The sequence below is a fragment of the Rhinatrema bivittatum genome, chromosome 11 (genome assembly GCF_901001135.1).
Source record: "Rhinatrema bivittatum chromosome 11, aRhiBiv1.1, whole genome shotgun sequence".
In the NCBI taxonomy this organism is placed as follows: Eukaryota; Metazoa; Chordata; class Amphibia; order Gymnophiona; family Rhinatrematidae; genus Rhinatrema; species Rhinatrema bivittatum.
The window spans coordinates 5,792,192-5,812,973 of record NC_042625.1 but is presented as its reverse complement, the minus strand read 5'-3'; the positions used below and the strand labels follow the sequence as shown (position 1 = coordinate 5,812,973).

The following is a 20,782-nucleotide window of genomic DNA, read 5'->3' as shown; positions in this document are numbered from 1 at the left end:
CTGGATTGTGCTTCTAGGATGGTATTTTTTAACAATGACCACGCCTCTTGCACACTTTTTACTTTTGTAGCTGCTCCTTTCAGTTTTTTTCTAACTATTTTTCTCATTTTATCAAAGTTTATCTTTTGAAAATTTAGCACGAGAGCCATGGCTTTGCTTACTGTCCCTCTTCCAGTCATTAAATCAAATTTGATCGTATTATGATCACTATTGCCAAGCGGCCCCACCACCGTTATCTCTCTCACCAAATCCTGTTCTCCACTGAGAATTAGATCTAAAATTGCTCCCTCTCTCGTCGGTTCCTGAACCAATTGCTCCATAAAGCTATCATTTATTCCATCCAGGAACTTTATCTCTCTAGCGTGTCCCGATGATACACTTACCCAGTCAATATTGGGGTAATCGAAGTCTCCCATTATTACCGCACTACCAATTTGGTTAGCTTCCCTAATTTCTCTTAGCATTTCACTGTCAGTCTCACCATCTTGACCATGTAGACGGTAGTATACTCCTATCACTATAGTTTTCCCCGACAAACAAGGGATTTCTACCCCTAAAGATTCAATTGTGCATTTAGTCTCGTGCAGGATGTTTATCCTGTTGGACTCTATGCCATCCCGGACATAAAGCACCACACCGCCTCCCGGGTGCTCCTCTCTGTCATTGCGATATAATTTGTACCTCAGTATAGCACTGTCCCATTGGTTGTCCTCATTCCACCATGTCTCTGAGATGCCAATTAAGTCTATGTCATCATTCACTGCTATACACTCTAATTCTCCCATCTTACTTCTTAGACTTCTGGCATTAGCATACAAACATTTCAAAGTTTGTTTTTTGTTTGTATTTTCATTCTGCTTTTTAATAGATAGGGATAAGTTAGAATCTTTTAGCTCAGGTGAGTTTTTAGTTACAGGCACTTGGACTACTTTTCTTATTATTGGAACCTCACTGTTGGGATGCCCTAATCCTAATGCATCATTAGTATCCTTTGAAGATACCTCTCTCTGAACCATGCACTGCTGAGTGACTGTCGGCTTTCCCCTTTGTTCTAGTTTAAAAGCTGCTCTATCTCCTTTTTAAAGGTCAGCGCCAGCAGTCTGGTTCCACCCTGGTTAAGGTGGAGCCTATCCCTTCAGAAAAGACTCCCTCTTCCCCAAAAGGTTCCCCAGTTCCTAACAAAACTGAATCCCTCTTCCTTGCACCATCGTCTGATCCACGCATTGAGACTCCGGAGCTCTGCCTGCCTCTGGTGACCTGCACGTGGAACAGGGAGCATTTCAGAGAATGCTATCCTGGAGGTTCTGGATTTAAGTTTTCTACCTAAGATCCTAAATTTGGCTTCCAGAATCTCCCTCCCACATTTTCCTATGTCGTTGGTGCCCACATGTACCATGACAGCCGGCTCCTCCCCAGTACTGTCTAAAATCCTATCTAGGTGACTCGTGAGCTCCGCCACCTTCGCACCAGGTAGGCGGACCAAGTTGCTGGCACTAACTTTTAAAAAGGAGATAGAGCAGCTTTTAAACTAGAACAAGGGGAAAAGCTGACAGTCACTCAGCAGTGCATGGTTCGGAGAAATGTATCCTTGAAGGATACTAATGAAACAGGAGAGTTAGGGCATCCCAGCAGAGAAGTTCCAATAAACGCAAACGTAGTCCATGTGCCTATATATAAAAAAATCACCTGAGATAAAGATTTCCAAATTATCCCTAAGAACTGAAAAGCAGGCTGTTAATACAAACAAAAAACACACTTTGAAATGTCTCTCTGTATGCCAATGCCAGAAGTCTAAGAAGTAAGATGGGAGAGTTAGAGTGTATAGCAGTAAATTATGAGATTGACATTATTGACATCACAGAGACCTGGTGGAAGGAGGATAACCAATGGGACAGTGCTATATCAGGGTACAAATTATATTGCAATGATAGGGAGGATCAACTTGGTGGGGGGCATGGCACTTTATGTCCGGGAGGGTATAGAGTCCAACAGGATAAAGATCATACAACAGACTAAATGCTTAGTAGAATCTATATGGGTAGAAATCCCATGTGTATTGGGTAAGAGTATAGTGATAGGAGTATACTAATGTCTACCTGGCCAAAATGGTCAGACAGATGATGAAATGCTAAGAGAAATCAGGGAAGTTAACCAATTTGGCAGTGCATTTTTTAAAGAATATATACGCAAGAAACAAACTTAGAGAAAAAAAGATTTTACGCTAACAAATTAAAGTTAGCCAACAACAATCCAGCCACATTGTTCAATATTGTGAAATCCTTAACCTTACCTCCCTCCCATGAAAATATTGATATCGATGACACTATCTGCAATCAAATTGCAGTATATTTCCAAACGAAAGGATGGAATGTTCTTATGTTCTTAACTTCCTTTTCTAAAACACTGAAATCCATTGTTTGACACCAGTTAAATGAATTCTTATTTATTTTATTTATTTATTGGTTTTTATATACCGCCGCTCATCAGAGATATCACGTCGGTGTACATAGAACAAAATCCGCAATTGCGTTTTACATAAAACAGTATCTGACCACAATATATTATATCCGAATCAACATGGCTTTAGAAAAGGTCACGCGGCAGAAACCCTTCTACTTTCCTCTTTTGATTCATGCATTAGGGGTTTCGATTCAAATACAGACTTCTTATTAGTCCTATTGGACATTTCTGCTGCGTTTGACATGCTAGATCATAAAATTCTTACATCAAGACTTCAATCTATTGGTTTACAAGACACTGTTTTAAACTGGTTTACTAGTTATCTCACTAACCGACATTTTCAAATCAATATTGGAGCTAGTACTTTCCAAATGTACACTCAGTCTACAGGAGTTCCACAAGGGTCCTCTTTATCACCCATACTGTTTAACATTGTTACGATTCCTCCTGTGGCTGTGCCACAGGAGGCATCTCACCTTTCTCTGGATCCGCTCCAAAGCTAGGGCCTCGCCTGAGTAATTGTCCGGATCCTTCTTCACGGCCTGGGAGGCCTTCGGTGTTGTTCGGGGCCTACTCGAGGCCTGCTCCACTGCAGCCTGGATGCTCTGGTGTGGGCCACGCCCTTCTCCTAAGGGGCGGGCCCACGGCTCCTCTCCACTCTTATAGAACCAGCGAGGGATGGCCCATCTGGACTCCTCCTAGGGAGTTGCCTGCTCCTGGGGTATAAAAGCTTTGCTCCAGCACTCATGCTTTGCCTTGTATTGTAGTTACACGTCTCTGGATGTCTCCTCTTCCAGCGCTCCGTCAGGCCTTCATTGTTTATTTCAGCTTGGTGTCCGGTGTCTTGCACATCCTGATGTTTCCTGTTGTTCCTTGATGTTGTTCCTGATCCTGATGTTCCAACCCTGCTTCAGACTGCCGGTGTGCAGTACCCCGCTTCAGACTGCCGGTGTGCAGTACTTTGCTCTGGACTGCTTTGTGCAGCCCTCTTCCTTTCCTGCGCTGGTCCCGCTCCTGCGGGTGTAGGATAGGGTGGTCCATGACCAGACCATTGGTACTGGCTGTGTAGGGTGCCCTGAGGGACCATGCCAATGTCTGAACCTCCCAAGCTCCTGAGTCTACTTCTACAGTCTACAGTTCCCGAGTCCTTGTCTTCAGTTCCTGAACCTTCATTTGTTTTTGACCTGCGCTGGTTCCGCTCCTGCGGATGTAGGACAGGGTGGTCCGTGACCAGACCAGTGGTACTGGCTGTGTAGGGCACCCTGAGGGACCATGCTAATATCTCAACCTTCCATGTTCTGGAGTCTACGTCTACAGTCTTTGGTTCCCGAGTCTTCGTCTCCTATTTCTGAACCTTCGTCTGCCCTCGCCCTGTCCGGCCTGCTGCCTTTTGCCATCCCAGCGGCAGGTCTGAAAGGGCCAGGAACGGTCGGAGGACTGTTCATCACCAACACTCCACAGTTGGTTCCAGAGGCGTGCAGGTCCGGCTCTCGCCACCCACGTTACACCTACCCTTGGCGCGGTCCTGATCCACCTGGGATCGTGCCAGGGGCCCAAGGGCACACTCCCTCTAAGGGGGTCCACTCTCCTAGCGCTCCCCATAACAAACATATATTTATTACTTCTGTGCCAAATCTTATCTGCGTTAAATGTTCAGTTTAAAATTTACACAGATAATGTACAGATTTTCATCCCATACAAATCCTCATGATCAGATACTTTATATTTAACCCAGATTTATATCAAAACCATCGAACAATGGCTTGCTCACAGTAGGCTTAAATTAAATGCCAAAAAAACTGACATAGTATTTCTTAGTGTCATTGATAACCCAACCAATAGTCCACCTTCCCATATTACTATAGGAAACGAAAGAATACCAATAAAAAAAGTAGCTCGAAATTTAGGAGTTCTCATTGATACTAATTTAACACTTACGCCCCATATCTCCAATATTGTTAAAAACTCTTTCTATAAACTACACATCTTAAAACGACTAAAGCCATTACTTTTTACATTGGACTTCCAAACAGTATTGCAGTCATTGATTTTTTCCGGACTGGACTACTGCAATGGTCTTTATCTAGGCCTTCCAGATTATATAATAAAACCTTTGCAGTTGGTCCAAAACACGGCAGCACGTGTACTTACAGGCTCTCCAATGAAAAAATCCATTACACCTATTCTACACAAACTAATTGGCTCCTAATCAAATATAGAATAAAATATAAAATACTATCACTATTACACCCGCTTATAAATAACCAAGATACTATTTGGTTAAGCACTTCTCTGCGTTTTTATAAACCAACCAGAAATCTCAGATCTATGAGTAAAAATCTACTAGAGGTTCCAATAATACGAATTGCCAGACTGAATGTGACACGAGAGAGGGCCTTTTCCGTGGCCTATATTATGGGACTCTCTTCCAAATGTACTAAGGCAAATCACCAACGTCAAAGAATTCAAAAAAGCAATTAAAACATATCTTTTCAAAGAAGCCTTTGCAACTATGAATCAATAACAATCTAATACCCTAATTGCACACTTACTTGATTTCTATTTTAAGTTTTCAGCCTCTTCGTCCTTCTGGCTTTTCTGTTGTTTTAGTAAGTTAAGTATAGAGATCTTAGTTATGGCATTTTAAGTCATTAATTGGAAGTGCATGGATTATAACTACTAATTGTATTTTTTTACCTACTGATATTTATTTTATTTTGATTTAATTTAATATCTGTATTTTCATTTTATATATTTTATTAGTTATGTATCTTAAATTTATTTTAATATTTTATGAACTGATTTATTTTATTATAACACTATTGTAAACCGTTTTGCTCAATTGCTATTGTTAAAGACGGTATATAAATGTCTTAAATAAATAAATAAAATAATGGGAGATTTCAATTACCCCAATATTGTTGCGACTGTCGCTGCCCGACGTCTCCACTCCGCCCACCTTACCTCTTTGGCGACTCCCTCTTTAGTTGATAGAAGTTTGGCCGCCACGGCGTCATTTTGCCGACCTCCTCCGGCATCCCCGGACCGGCTAGATGCTGCCTTCCGCCATGTTCTCCTGAGGCCTAAGGGCGCACACGCGGCGCAGCCCCGACTCAAGTACCAGCTGCGGCGCAAACCTCAGGGGCGTCCCCCTGAGATGACGTCATCATCGCCAGATATTCAAGGTCTCTTGTTTTGCTAGCTAATCGAGTTAGCAAAGGGTTTCCTACCTAGCTGCCTCCAGGTATCGCTGCAAATGGGATTCCCTCTCCGCATAACTTGCTACTCGGCCTCCTCGGACTTTACCAGGGGTACCTGCTCCTCGGGGGCCTCGCTTTCTCTCTTGCATTTCAGGTTGCAGTCTGGAACCGGTACTCGCTCCTCGAGGGCCCACGTTAACGGACCTGCTACTGAATATAACTTCTGCCAGGAAGTCACCACTGCCTACAACACCAGTGAGTTACCATCTCTCTCTCAGAGCTTTCCCTGGATCCAGGTACTCGCTCCTCGAGGGCCTACTTCATTCCAGCTCCTGGGCTGTTCCAAGAGACTATTGTGTGAGTGTTACCATCAAGGTTCTGTTCCTGAACTCTGCATACTCTGCCTACTCACTATCTCAGTTTCTTTATAGCTCAGCCATCCTGGGATCGCTGTTCCAGTGCCCGAGGGACTACAGCCCAGCTGGGCTCTTCCAGCTCAGTACTGCCACCTCTGGTGGTTCTCTAAAACAGTTTAATAAAAGAACTAAGTGTGTGACTGTCTCCCAACTCTAAGCCTGACCGGTGGTCCCTCTCGGGATCTTTCCCCGTGGGCGTGGTCATCTGCCACCGGCCCAAGGATCCACCCACAATTATCACAAATAATAACAAATATTGACTGGGTAAATGTAACATCAGGACATGCTAGAGACATAAAGTTCCTAGATGTCATAAATGACTGCTTCATGGAGCGATTGGTTCAGGAACCAATGAGAGAGGGAGATATTTTAGATTTAATTCTTAGTGGAACTCAGGATTTGGTGAGAGAGGTAACGGTGGTGGGGCCACTTGGCAATAGTGATTATAACATGATCAAATTTAAACTAATAACTGGAAGGGGGACAATAAGTAAGTCTGCAGCTCTAACACTAAACTTTCAAAAGGAAAACTTTGATCAAATGAGGAAAATAGAAAAAAACTGAAAGGTGCAGATGCCAAGGTTAAAAGTGTTCAACAGGCATGGACATTGTTTAAAAATACAATCCTAGACGCACAGTCTAGATGTGTTCCACGCATTAAGAAAGGTGGAAGAAAGGCAAAACGATTACCGGCACGGTTAAAAGGCGAGGTGAAAGAGGCTAATTTAGCCAAAAAACCATCCTTCAAAAATTGGAAGAAGGATCCATTTGAAGAAAATAGGATAAAACATAAGCATTGCCAAGTTAAGTGTAAAATATTGAAAAGACAGGCGAAGAGAGAATTTGAAATGAAGTTGGCCGTAGAGGCAAAAACTCATATTAAAAATGTTTTAAAATATATTCGAGGGGTTAAAGGGGCTCTTAGGGAAGATAAGGCCATTGCAGAAAGACTAAGGGCTAGATCTTGATACGCACGGGCGTAGATTTTATAACATGCACACGCTGCGCGCACATGTTATAAAATCCGGGCTCGGCGCGCGCAAGGGGGTGCACATATGTGCACCTTGCGCACACCGAGCCCGAGGGGAGCCCTGATGGCTTTCCCCGTTCCCTCCAAGGCCGCTCCAAAATCAGAGCAGCCTTGGAGGGAACTTTTTTCCGCCCCCCCCCCCACCTTCCCCTCCCTTCCCCTATCTAACCCACCCCCCATCCCTAACTAAATTCCCCCCCTACCTTTGCTCCAAAAGTTATACCTGCCTCAGGAAGGCATAACTTGCACGTGCCGGAGCACTTGACCCCGCTCTCGGACCACTGCCAGATCGCCGCCACGCCCCCGACCATGCCCCCAAACTGCCGCCCTGGCCACGTCCCCGGACTGCCCATTTTATAAAGCCCCAGGACATACGCGTGTCCCATGGCTTGTGTGCGCCGCCGAGCCTATGCAAAATAGGCTTGGCGCGCACAGGGGTAGTTTTCGGGGGTTACGCACGTAACCCTTTGAAAATCTACCCCTAAATGAATTCTTTGCTTCCGTGTTTACTAATGAGAATGTTGGAGAGATACCAGTTCCAGAGATGGTTTTCAAGGGTGATGAGACAGACGAACTGAACCAAATCACTGTGAACCTGGAAGATGTAGTAGGCCTGATTGACAAACTAAAGAGTAGTAAATCACCTGGATCGGATGGTATGCATCCTAGGGTACTGAAGGAACTAAAAAATGAAATTTCTGATGTATTAGTTAAAATTTGTAACCTATTATTAAAATCATCCATTGTACCTGAAGGCTGGAGGGTGGCCAATGTAACCCCAATATTTAAAAAGGGCTCCAGGGGCGATCCGGGAAACTATAGACCAGGGAACCTGACTTCAGTGCTGGGAAAATAGTGTAAACTATTCTAAAGATCAAAATCGTAGAACAAATAGAAAGACATGGTTTAATGGAACACAGTCAATATGGATTTACTCAAGGGAGGTCTTGCCTAACAAATCTGCTTCATTTTTTTGAAGGGGTTAATAAACATATGGATAAAGGTGAACCGGTAGATGTAGAGTATTTGGATTTTCAGAAAGCGTTTGACAAAGTCCCTCATGAGAGGCTTTTAAGAAAACTGAAAAGTCATGGGATAGGAGGCGATGTCCTTTTGTGGATTACAAACTGGTTAAAAGACAGGAAACAGATTAAATGGTCAATTTTCTCAGTGGAAAAGGGTAAACAGTGGAGTGCCTCAGGGATCTGTACTTGGCCTGGTGCTTTTCAATATATTTATACATTTATTTATTTATTTATTTATTTAGATTTTTTATATACCGGCATTCATGAACAGGTCACATCATGTCGGTTTACATCAAACCAAGGGGTGCATTGAACAGTAGAACTAAACTAGTGCAAGGGGGAAGCAGTTACAAAAAACCAGGGGTAGAATAACTGGGAGAGAGAAAAAAGAGGAACAGTGAGGAGTAAAAGAATTGTAGGGGGTAAGATAAATAAAATGATTATTTACAGTACCAAATGGTAACGTTGTTACAGGGCTTGGAGGGGGTTATGAGTTGTCCGGGAAGGCTTGTTTGAAAAGCCAGGTCTTCCGCCTTCACGGACTCCCTCAGGACATTGTGTCTGACCGCGGACCACAGTTCACAGCCCGCTACTGGAAGGCCCTGTGCAAATGCTTTAAGGTCCAACTCAGCTTCACCACAGCCTTCCACCCCCAAAGCAATGGCCAGGCTGAACGTATGAATCATTCTCTAAAGACATTTCTCAGAGCCTTTACAAATGAAAAGCAAAATAATTGGGCCAAGCTTCTATCCTGGGCCGAGTTCTCGTACAATAATCAGGTCCACTCTGCCACTGGACGTTCTCCATTCCAGATCGTTTATGGGAAAAAGCTGAAAACTCCTCTGCCCCTGGCTACTCCTTCGGCCTTACCAGCGGTCCAGCTATCAATCCAACGTCTACGAGGTTTGTGGAAAACCATCCAAGGTACACTCTCTGCCGCTTCACGCACAGCCAAACGAGTGGCTGACCAACACCATCGCCCAGCAGCAGAGTTCCAACCTGGAGACCGCGTCTGGCTAAGTACTAAGAATATTCATCTAAGACTGCCTTCGAGAAGGTTGGCGCCCAAGTTTTGTGGACCATTTCGGGTAGCCGAAAGGGTGGGAATGGTCTCCTACCATCTCCGGCTTCCATCTTCCATGCGTATCCACAATGTGTTCCACGTTTCCCTTCTCAAACCAGTTCTGCTCTCTCGCTTCCACCGCAAGCCACCAGAAGACATTGTCCACACCATGGCTGATGACCCTACTTTTTAAGTACGCGAGGTGCTGGACGTTCGCTTCTGCAACCGACGCTGGGAATACCTCCTCGCTTGGGAAAACTGCGGAGATGAGGATAACACCTGGGAGCCTGCCTGAAACATCTTGGACAAGTCTCTCCTTCAACAATTTCATCTGGAGCATCCCAGAAAACCTGGACCTTGTAGGAGGGGGCGTAAGAGTACTGGGGTACTGTTGCGCTCTCGATCACCTCCCCTCGGTTGGGCTCGAGGCCGCTTACCTCCTTCCAGGCGTGGTAAGGAACGCCGCTCCCCTGGCCCAGTAGGCCGCATGGCCGTGGCGTCTCCTCGTGGGGACACCGCCGAAGGCTCCGCTGACTCCGCCCACTGCATCTGCCACGCGCGTGCGCGCGCGTAAGCACGGCACTTGAGGTCCCGCACCCAGAAGTCCTGGACCGCCCTGGAGTGACGTCAGACACCGGCAGAATATTTATACCGGGCCTCTGACTCCCGTGATTCTCCTTGCAATGAGGTTCCTGCTGTGAATTAGTTGCGCTCCTGTTCTGCTGCTGATACCTGGTTCCTGACTCCGGTTTGTTCCTGATACTCCTGATCGCTGCCTGCCATGACCTCGGATCCGCTCTTGACTGCTCTTGCCTCTGCCCTCCGGCTCTGCTGCTGATACCTGGTTCCTGACTCTGGTTTGTTCCTGATACACCTGATCGCTGCCTGCCACGACCTCGGATCTGATCTTGACTGCTCTTGCCTCTGCCCTCCGGCTCTGCTGCTGATACCTGGTTCCTGACTCTGGTTTGTTCCTGATACACCTGATCGCTGCCTGCCACGACCTCGGATCTGATCTTGACTGCTCTTGCCTCTGCCCTCCGGCTCTGCTGCTGATACCTGGTTCCTGACTCTGGTTTGTTCCTGATACTCCTGATCGCTGCCTGCCATGACCTCGGATCCGCTCTTGACTGCTCTTGCCTCTGCCCTCCGGCTCTGCTGCTGATACCTGGTTCCTGACTCTGGTTTGTTCCTGATACTCCTGATCGCTGCCTGCCATGACCTCGGATCCGCTCTTGACTGCTCTTGCCTCTGCCCTCCGGCTCTGCTGCTGATACCTGGTTCCTGACTCCGGTTTGTTCCTGATACTCCTAATCGCTGCCTGCCACGACCTCGGATTGCCCCTGACTTTCCTGGCTTCGTCTATCAACCCTGCTGCTGCCTCCTAGGCCTGGACCACTGCCTAGTGCCCCTACTCTGCCGCTATAGCAGTACCATCGACACCCCAGCCTCCGGAAGTAAGTCCCTGCGGCCCGGCCCCTACCGGCTCCTCCTGGGGGGGACCCAGGGTCCGCGTGGGTGGAGACCTCGCATCACCAGCTCCAGCTCTGCCACCCGGCCTTTCCAGTAAGAACTCTCCTCTTCCAGGCCGGCCCAAGGGTCCACTGTTCCCCCGAGTACAACAACATGTCTAAAGAAAGCATTGGGCTATCTAAATTTAAAAACCATGTATTGGATCCAAAGCTGGCTTGTAACTATCGTCCTATCTCCAATCTACTTTCTTGACGAAGTTGCTGGAAAAAAATAGTCTTGCAACAACTTCAAGAGTTTCTTAATGACCATGCTTTTTTGCACCTTAAACAATACTTGTTTCAGAAATCTCATAGTACCAATGTTATGAATGTACCAATGTTATCCCGTAAGATTGTACCAGTGTTATCTCGTAAGAATGTACCAATGTTATCCCGTAAGATTTTTATCTTCATTGGTTTCAATTGGTTTGCAAATTAAATTCAAGATTCTTATACTAGTCTTTATAACACTACACAATACTGTTCCAGAATCTATTCATACTACCATATGTGTTTATTCTTCTGCCCATATACACTCTTGGGAGATGTTCTTGACAATACCCTCTATAAAAATAGTCAGTTTGATAGCGATTCACATTTGTAGTGGCCACCTCTTTTCTATACAATACCCTTCCTGCTGAAATTTGCTTACTGAAATGTTTGACTTTTCAAAAGAAAGTGAAAGTTTTCCTGTTTCCACTGTTTCAATTTTGTAACTAAAGAAAAATGTCATTGTTGCTTTTATAATATACTTAAGATGTATTTGTTTTGTGTTTTCGTTGCTGTATTATGACTGTATTTTTATTATATTGTATCTTTTTAAATTTGTCTTGTATTATGATGTATCCCACTGAGAACAAGACTTTATGGTAACGGGCAGTGGCCACGGCTTGGGAAACAGCCAGGAAGACAAAGGGAGGCAGACTCTAGATGCTTCCCACAGATATTCTTTATTTACAAAAATACAGAACAAAAGGCTGCTTACCTTTGCAGATGTTATAGCAATTCAAAGTCCTTAAGCATAAAGTGGTATGCCTATACCATGGCTTCCTGCCACCTTCTCTCTTGGGCCTCCTTAACCCCCTGGTTAAGGCCCTGCCCTGAGATCATAATCCCTTGCTAAACTAGTTGTTAAGAAGGACCGGGTCAGATAGGCATGGCTGCTCCTTTACGGTGTTCTGGGGGAGTTTCCTATATATTCCCTCATTTGCGGATTATAAATATTTTTAAATAAATGGACATTGCTCCCATCCAGCTGATTCTGACTTGAAGAGGAGGCCTGTTCTTTACTAGCTGAGGAGAATTGATGGAAAGTGATTTTACAGGGAAGAGGGGGTTAAACGTAGGAGCTTTAGGACCACTGAACAATTTATGGAGGGGATAGGGGAGGCTGGAGGATCAGGATCACCAGGACAGAGAGCAAGAGGGGGTTAGAGAGAGGGAGACCCTTTCCATCTGCCTTCTCCTTACCCCAGTGACCCTGCATCCCCAACCCCCCAGCCATCCTTTCCCTACCAGTGCTCATCCAGCACGTTGAGTGTGAAGAGAGTGTTCAGGTGTGTGCGTGAGAGAGAGAGTTCACACCTACCCCTTTACACAGGTCACACCTGGCCCTGGCCCAACCCATCTCATCCCCTGCCACAGCTCCACTAACTTTTTGTCTACAAATTAAGCCCTGCATAAACAATACAGTGACCAACCACCTCATTGCAATATAGGTGTTAATAACAATTACAGAATTAAATCTCTCTCCCTATAAAAAAGGATTACAATCTCAAATCACTCATGTACTCCCACATAGCAAGCTTTCAATGACTCCCAACCATTTACATCTTTCATTTCCAAGCAACAAATATTAAATAAATAAATAAATACAGTTAGCCCAAACCTTATCACAATCAGGGTTTTGTAGTCCATGCCGGTCCACGAAGGGGTAGGCCCTTTGCCTGTGGCCCACCATGGGCAGCCTCGCCAGCAATGGGTCTCTTTTAAAGGGCCACTAGGCTCCTGACAATGATGTCATCATGTGGAAAGCCCCAGGAACACCTCTGATTCCTCCCAGTAATGGCAATAGGCGACAGTACAGCAACAGAGGTGCTGGAATGTGCAAATTCAGCAGGATAAGGTGCGTAGTGCTGAATGTATATATCTTATATTCAGCGGGATAAAGTGCGGAGTGCTGAATGTACATATCTTATATTCAGCAGGATAAAGTGCGGAGTGCTGAATGTATATATCTTATATTCAGCAGGATAAAGTGCGGAGTGCTGAATGTACATATCTTATATTCAGCAGGATAAAGTGCGGAGTGCTGAATGTACATATCTTATATTCAGCAGGATAAAGTGCGGAGTGCTGAATGTACATATCTTATATTCAGCAGGATAAAGTGCGGAGTGCTGAATGTACATATCTTATATTCAGCAGGATAAAGTGCGTAGTGCTGAATGTACATATCTTATATTCAGCAGGATAAAGTGCGTAGTGCTGAATGTACATATCTTGTATTCAGCAGGATAAAGTGCGTAGTGCTGAATGTACATATCTTGTATTCAGCAGGATAAAGTGCGTAGTGCTGAATGTACATATCTTGTATTCAGCAGGATAAAGTGCGTAGTGCTGAATGTACATATCTTATATTCAGCAGGATAAAGTGCGTAGTGCTGAATGTACATATCTTATATTCAGCAGGATAAAGTGCGTAGTGCTGAATGTACATATCTTATATTCAGCAGGATAAAGTGCGGAGTGCTGAATGTACATATCTTATATTCAGCAGGATAAAGTGCGGAGTGCTGAATGTACATATCTTATATTCAGCAGGATAAAGTGCGGAGTGCTGAATGTACATATCTTATATTCAGCAGGATAAAGTGCGGAGTGCTGAATGTATATATCTTATATTCAGCAGGATAAAGTGCGGAGTGCTGAATGTATATATCTTATATTCAGCAGGATAAAGTGCGGAGTGCTGAATGTACATATCTTATATTCAGCAGGATAAAGTGCGTAGTGCTGAATGTACATATCTTATATTCAGCAGGATAAAGTGCGGAGTGCTGAATGTACATATCTTATATTCAGCAGGATAAAGTGCGGAGTGCTGAATGTACATATCTTATATTCAGCAGGATAAAGTGCGGAGTGCTGAATGTACATATCTTATATTCAGCAGGATAAAGTGCGGAGTGCTGAATGTACATATCTTATATTCAGCAGGATAAAGTGCGGAGTGCTGAATGTACATATCTTATATTCAGCAGGATAAAGTGCGGAGTGCTGAATGTACATATCTTATATTCAGCAGGATAAAGTGCGGAGTGCTGAATGTACATATCTTATATTCAGCAGGATAAAGTGCCTAGTGCTGAATGTACATATCTTATATTCAGCAGGATAAAGTGCCTAGTGCTGAATGTACATATCTTATATTCAGCAGGATAAAGTGCCTAGTGCTGAATGTACATATCTTATATTCAGCAGGATAAAGTGCGTAGTGCTGAATGTACATATCTTATATTCAGCAGGATAAAGTGCGTAGTGCTGAATGTATAATATCTTATATTCAGCAGGATAAAGTGCGTAGTGCTGAATGTACATATCTTATATTCAGCAGGATAAAGTGCGTAGTGCTGAATGTACATATCTTATATTCAGCAGGATAAAGTGCGTAGTGCTGAATGTACATATCTTATATTCAGCAGGATAAAGTGCGTAGTGCTGAATGTACATATCTTATATTCAGCAGGATAAAGTGCGTAGTGCTGAATGTATATATCTTATATTCAGCAGGATAAAGTGCGTAGTGCTGAATGTACATATCTTATATTCAGCAGGATAAAGTGCGTAGTGCTGAATGTACATATCTTATATTCAGCAGGATAAAGTGCGTAGTGCTGAATGTACATATCTTATATTCAGCAGGATAAAGTGCGTAGTGCTGAATGTATATATCTTATATTCAGCAGGATAAAGTGCGTAGTGCTGAATGTACATATCTTATATTCAGCAGGATAAAGTGCGTAGTGCTGAATGTATAATATCTTATATTCAGCAGGATAAAGTGCGTAGTGCTGAATGTACATATCTTATATTCAGCAGGATAAAGTGCGTAGTGCTGAATGTACATATCTTATATTCAGCAGGATAAAGTGCGTAGTGCTGAATGTACATATCTTATATTCAGCAGGATAAAGTGCGTAGTGCTGAATGTATATATCTTATAGAGCCAGCAGCAGGTCTCCTTTCAAAGGCTGCTAGGTTCCTGGCAATTATGTCGTTACATGGGGTAGGCTGTGACAGTACATTGAAGGAGGTCGATGTATGATCACATGATGCAGCCTGACAAATCACGATGCATGATTTTTTTCATCCCCCTCCCCTCCACATCCCATCACTAACCAAACCAGAATAGGTTAATACCTGTGCTTATAAGAACTGATGGAAGAGCCCGTGAAAGAATCTGTTTAATGTGCTATGTCTCACTCTGTTTTCTGGTTAATATTTTTTTACCACTTTGGACAGACTCATTCAGGCCACTGAGATGGACTTTTGCATGCATTTGTTAAGTCTGAGAACTGCGAGTTCTAGCTGACTGCTCTTGACAATCAAGAAAACCTATTTTGTAGTAATATTTTTAGTAGCTTCTCTATTACTTTTTATATTAATTTTGCATTTACAAAAGTTGAGGCTGGGAGGGCTGGCTCAGTAGCAATGCTGTCAGGGCCGGATTTAAGATTTTGATGCCCGTAGAGAAGTCAGGAGGGTGAAGGTGAAGTTCCCACCTTTGAACTCAGTGGGGGTATTGGGCCAGAGTGGCAGTGATGCATGGTCCTAAAGAGGGGGAAGGCTCCTCTTCACCCTGACATCCTAGGCCTAAATCCGCACCCAGGCGCTGTGCATTACCATGTGGAGGATCTGGCCAGGACTCCACTTTGCAGATCGAGCCGTCTCTCTCTCTACCATCACCAGTGAAGTTTCGAAGACACACTGGTGCCAGATAAGCAGCAGGTCTGGAGGAGCCGTGGGTACAGGAGGAAGCACTGCTGATCATGCCTACTGCTGCAGCCCTTCTCCTGCCTTCCAGTGAGTCACAGGAGAAGCAAAAGTACTTCCTGCCACTCCAGAAACGTTACCTAAGCACAGCACCTATGAAACATAGCCTCCAGTGAAGATGGGATGCTGGAGCAAAAGGTAAAGCAGGGCCCCAGGCAGGAGACATTTTTTCGGTGCCGCCACCGCCCTTCACTGTCTCCCGAAAGCCGGCTCTGCACTTGGTTTCTCTCACTGGCCCTGCATTGCAGTGTCTTCTTTAGGCCTGTGCAGGTGCAGTCACCACAAGGCCAGGTTCGAATGTGTTGTTTGCACTGGCCTAGAGACGACCCTGCCTGTGCTGCACTTGTGGTGATAAATGGAAGACCTCACTTTCTAGTGCAGTCTATCCGGTTCCTTTTATGGGTCCTAAAATTCACTAGAAAAATTTGTGATAAAACTCAAAAGTGCAGCAGGGCGCTTTGCTCCATCATCGCCTGCTGAAGGTTCCTGCCCATACAAATATCCCAGCATTAAAGACGTAGATTATTTTGGCATTTGCAGTATATAGTGCCCTGAACCAGAGCATATAGTTGCAGTGAGTTCTGCCAGAGAGAACTTACATTTTAGGAGGGCATTTAAGGCAATGGGAAATACAAGTGTCAGCTGCAGAAGCAGGGTGTGAACCCAAGTCTTCCGGTTCCCAGTCTGTTCCTAATCACCAGGCCACCCCCAAGGACCTTCAGATAACCTTGCTCGTCTCTGTTTCTGGTCTTGCTAATCGTTCAGATTTACCCGGGATCAGCATTCTATGAGGAAAAAGCTAAGTTTGTGGGCTTGATGGATTCATTTTTAGCTGTTTCTTTTCTCCTTCCTGCTTTCTCTGTTTTTCTCTTGCCTGCTCTCTTGCTGCTTGAGGATGTAAAGGTCCAGCAGTAATACTCTTCTCTTTCTCTTTGACTTGCAGATGTCTTTGGCACTACCGAAGGGGAAGAATTGGCACTCCATGTGCAAAGGACTCATCCTGGGTGCTCTTCTGACCAGCTTCATGCTGCTGCTGTACTCCTACGTTGTCCCACCCATGCAATTTAGCATGAGCGAGTGAGTGCTAATCAATCTGGGTACATGCAGCTCGTTATGTACAATCCCCAAGAACACCCTCTACCAAGGCTCCCAGTTTCCTGCAGCATCTCAGGGTTAGAATCTGCAGCAATGGGTAGAAAGTTCTGGGGTGCATTTGCATTCGTTTACTTACATTTACATACATAGGAGCGACTCAGTGGCAGTACACTGTGCTGTCTTATGGAAGGGCCCTGGTTCAATCCCTGGATTGGGCCTCCTTCACCCCAGGCCAGCGAGGGCTGATGATGCTGCGGAGGCAGCATCCACAGTCTCTGCAGTAGGGAAGGGAGTGATGGTCATCCATAAAAGCAACGTCTGGTGGTCGCATTTGGAGTCCATGATACCGAGTTCTGGAAAGGAGCCCTGGTACATGGCCGCTGGCCTCAGCATCATTGCTGAAATGACCAAACTGTGAACAGTAGGGGCAGGATGGGTCTATTATAATAAGGGGGAAATACCCAGGTAATTGCAAATGAAGGGTCAGGATGGCAGAATCCAAGCACTGGTTCAGACTCAGCTGGAAGAAAGGAGGAGCTAGCAGGCCAAAAACAAAGAGAGATATATATGAGAGGAAGTCAATATATAAAGTGAATTTAAGCATAACATCACTTTCTTTATTGATGCCACCTCAGATACATGTACAGTTTATTTTTCCAACCTTTGTGTATTTCTGGATAATTTATTTGGTTCATTTGTCATTCTTTCCTTTCTCCTTTTCAGTCCCTAGCACCTCCTTATTGGTGGAAGCGGCGGCTGTCAGCGGGTCTGACAGCCGATGCTTAATTTTACTGGCGTCGGTTGTCGAACCCGCTGACAGCCATAGGTTCGGAACACGGATGCCGGCAAAATTGAGCGTCCGTCTTCCAACCCGCCAGCCGCAGGCAGATATTTTTTTGGGGGGGGGCCTCTGACTTAATATTGCTATGAGATTAAGTCGGAGGGTGTACAGAAAAGCAGTTTTTTCTGCTTTTCTGTACACTTGCCTGGTGCTGTCTGAAATTAACTCCTGCCTTTGGCCGCACATTTTGCTTTCTGTATTGTGGTTGACTACCTAATAGGCTCATCACATGCATTTGCATGTGATGAGCACTATGGGGCAGATTTTGAAACCAGCGCGCACGGGGTACATTTGTGCGCGCTACCCGGCACACACAAATGTACACCTGATTTTATAACATGAGCGCATGTTATAAAATCCGGGGTTGGTGCATGCAAAGGGGTGCACACTTATGCACCTTGCGCGTGCCGAGCCCTAGGGAAGCCCCGATGGCTTTCTCCATTCCCTCTGAGGCTGCTCCAAAATCGGAGCAGCCTCAGAGGGAACTTTCCTTCTGCCTCCCCCCACCTTCCCCTATCTAACCCACCCCCCAGCCCTACCTAAATCCCCCCCCACCTTATTTCATGTATTTACGCCATCCCTCAGCACAGCCACCCCCGGACCGCCCCCGGATCTACGCCCACGCCCCCTTCCCGCCCCTTTTTAAAAGCCCCGGAAGATACGTGCGTCCCAGGACTTGCGCGCACCGCCGAGCCTATGCAAAATAGGCTCGGCGCATGCAGGAGGGTTTTTTAAGGGTTAGCGCATATATTACATGCGTAACCCTTTGAAAATCTACCCCTATTACCCCTTACTGAATAAGGGGTAATAACAGCATGTCAAAAACATGCGGCCAAACAGGGGCTAACAGTGCGCTCAACCGAATAACGGTATATAAAACTCATCAAATAAATAAATAAATAAATAAATAAATAGAGCACACCCTAGAACTGGGGAGAGCTGAAGTCACCTTCTATCCATGCAATCGGTTGCCCTCCACCCTCAAGTTTGGTTACATCTCTCATATATATATAGAGAGAGAGAGAGAGAGAGAGATCTTGGATTCTTGGTCTGGTATTAGTCTCTTGCCAACCACCAGCTCTTGAACCAATTGCCAAGTAATGTGACGACCACACTGCCATCCACTTTCAGACATGCACATAGGGGCCGATGCAATATTAGGTGCTGAGCTCAGCGCACTGCTAAATGCCAGCTTGGTCATGCGTTTTGGACACGCTAGATATATGCCCAATGCAATATCGGGATAGGCGCATCTATTCCAGCCTATAGCTAATTTTGCTCATCACATGCAAATGCCAAGTTGATGAGGGTATTAGCTAGTACCCTGATTTTAATAAAACATGTGCGGCTGACGCACACATTTTAGTGATCAAGAATTAACACCAGCCCAGGAGGAAACACAGAAAGTTGCAACAAAAAAAACCAAAACTTGACAGCGGTCAGGTTATGAAAAGGGACGCTCAGAAAACTGAGTGTCCATTTCCTTCCTGCGCACAGCCACTTCTCCTGGGTGCTCGATGGCATGGACGCGCTAGGGAACCGCAAATTATCCGTTGGGCATCCCTTTTAACGCGCCAGCTCATTAGAATATGAGATCGAGCACCCAAGAGAGGGGATGTGCAGGCGTTCAAAAAATATTGCATCGGCCCCATAGGCCCTCAAACATAAACACCTACAAGCTCAGATACTAACTATGTCTGAGAAAAAGGTAGGTGTGGTGTTTCTCTCTATGACACAAAGACATACAAACACACGCACTCGCTCGTAGAGCATGGGTGTGTCATAGAGAAAGTGTGTGTGGGTGTCAGTGTCAGAGGAAAAAAACAACCCTCCCCCCCCCCCCCACACACACACACACACACATTTCATGGTTGTGCTGCTGCTCACATGTTCACACTGTGGGTGCCCCCACTCAAGTACTGCCACATCATTATATAAAAAGTTTTGCTTCCATAGCCTGCAGCAGGCCTCTCACTTTGCCATTTCCACCTCCACCTCTTCTTGGCATTCCCATTCCAGGAGACTCACTGGTTCCACAGCTGACCCTGAGAGCCTTCCCAAACTCTGCACAGACGCTTCCTCTTGGCTCAGCCCAATCCTTTCTATGACTGTAGCTTGCCTCCGTGCCCCTGCCACCACTCCAGCGCATTCCCATTCACCATGTACTATAGTGTCTTCTGCTTTTATGATCCCCCAGGTTCTGCACTGCCTACCTACTCTAGGGGAGGGAAGGGAGAGACCAAACGTGATCCATGGCTATTCTTCCAGGGCTTAAAAAGAAAAAGAAAAATTAATCCCTGGCTGAGACCGGGGAAAACCACAGGACCCAGAGCAGCACAGCTCCAGAATCTTATATTTCCACATGAAGCCAGTACAGCTAGGGCTGGTGCAAGGGTATCAGATGCCTTAAGTGAATCTTACAGCCTTGAACACCCCCCCCCCCCCCCAGTCCCTCCCTCCCCCTACAGAATTAAAAATTGTGCATTTATAACAGATTTTACATTAAAAAGTTCATTCAAAGTACTGTCTTATGAGGTAAAAATATTACTTTCCTAGCACACACAGATGGGTTCAGGACCAGTGAGTTATGCTCCCCTACCAGCAGATGGAGACAGAGCAAACTGACGTCACAGTATATATACCCCTGCAGTGATGACAGCCCACCAGTATCCTTTGTCTCCAGCAGATGGTGGACATGCATTTCCCTAATGGGGATTGCTTTAGATTTTGATAGGACAAATATAAGAAAAAATGAATAAAACACCCCGCTCTCCTGCGGTGATACCAAATGGTCCCTCCCCCAGGAGAGAATTCCTGAGGTGATTTCCATGGTCCCTCAGATGTGTGCTTTGGTCTGGTAGATGGTTTTTCAGCCGGCATGAACTTAGCTGTTTGAACTGCTGAAAGGCAGCAGATGCAGGAAGCCGAGCACGACGGTCACGGCATATGCCCCCCCCCCCCCCCACAGCTGGATACCATCTCAATACTCAGCCGGGAATGGCTGAGCTCAGGTAAGTTAAAAAAAAAAAAAAGAAAGTCAGAAACAGAGTAGAGGGGTTGTGTAGGACTTCCTCCAGTCTCAGTGC

General features: G+C 45.3%; 1 protein-coding gene across 2 annotated transcripts in view; it reads left to right on the top strand.

Moving 5' to 3' along the window:
* GAL3ST1 (galactose-3-O-sulfotransferase 1) overlaps positions 1-20,782 on the top strand; it is a 112,897-nt gene that overhangs the window by 66,095 nt on the left and 26,020 nt on the right. Inside the window, exons 1-2 of one of the 2 annotated variants that reach the window (XM_029571865.1) lie at positions 10,522-10,651; positions 16,704-16,837. In XM_029571865.1, the coding sequence (XP_029427725.1) occupies positions 16,704-16,837 (134 nt within the window). In that variant the 5' untranslated portion in view covers positions 10,522-10,651. Of the gene's footprint in view, positions 1-10,521; positions 10,652-16,703; positions 16,838-20,782 lie in introns of those variants that run through there. The other variant, XM_029571864.1, reaches the window with a different exon arrangement.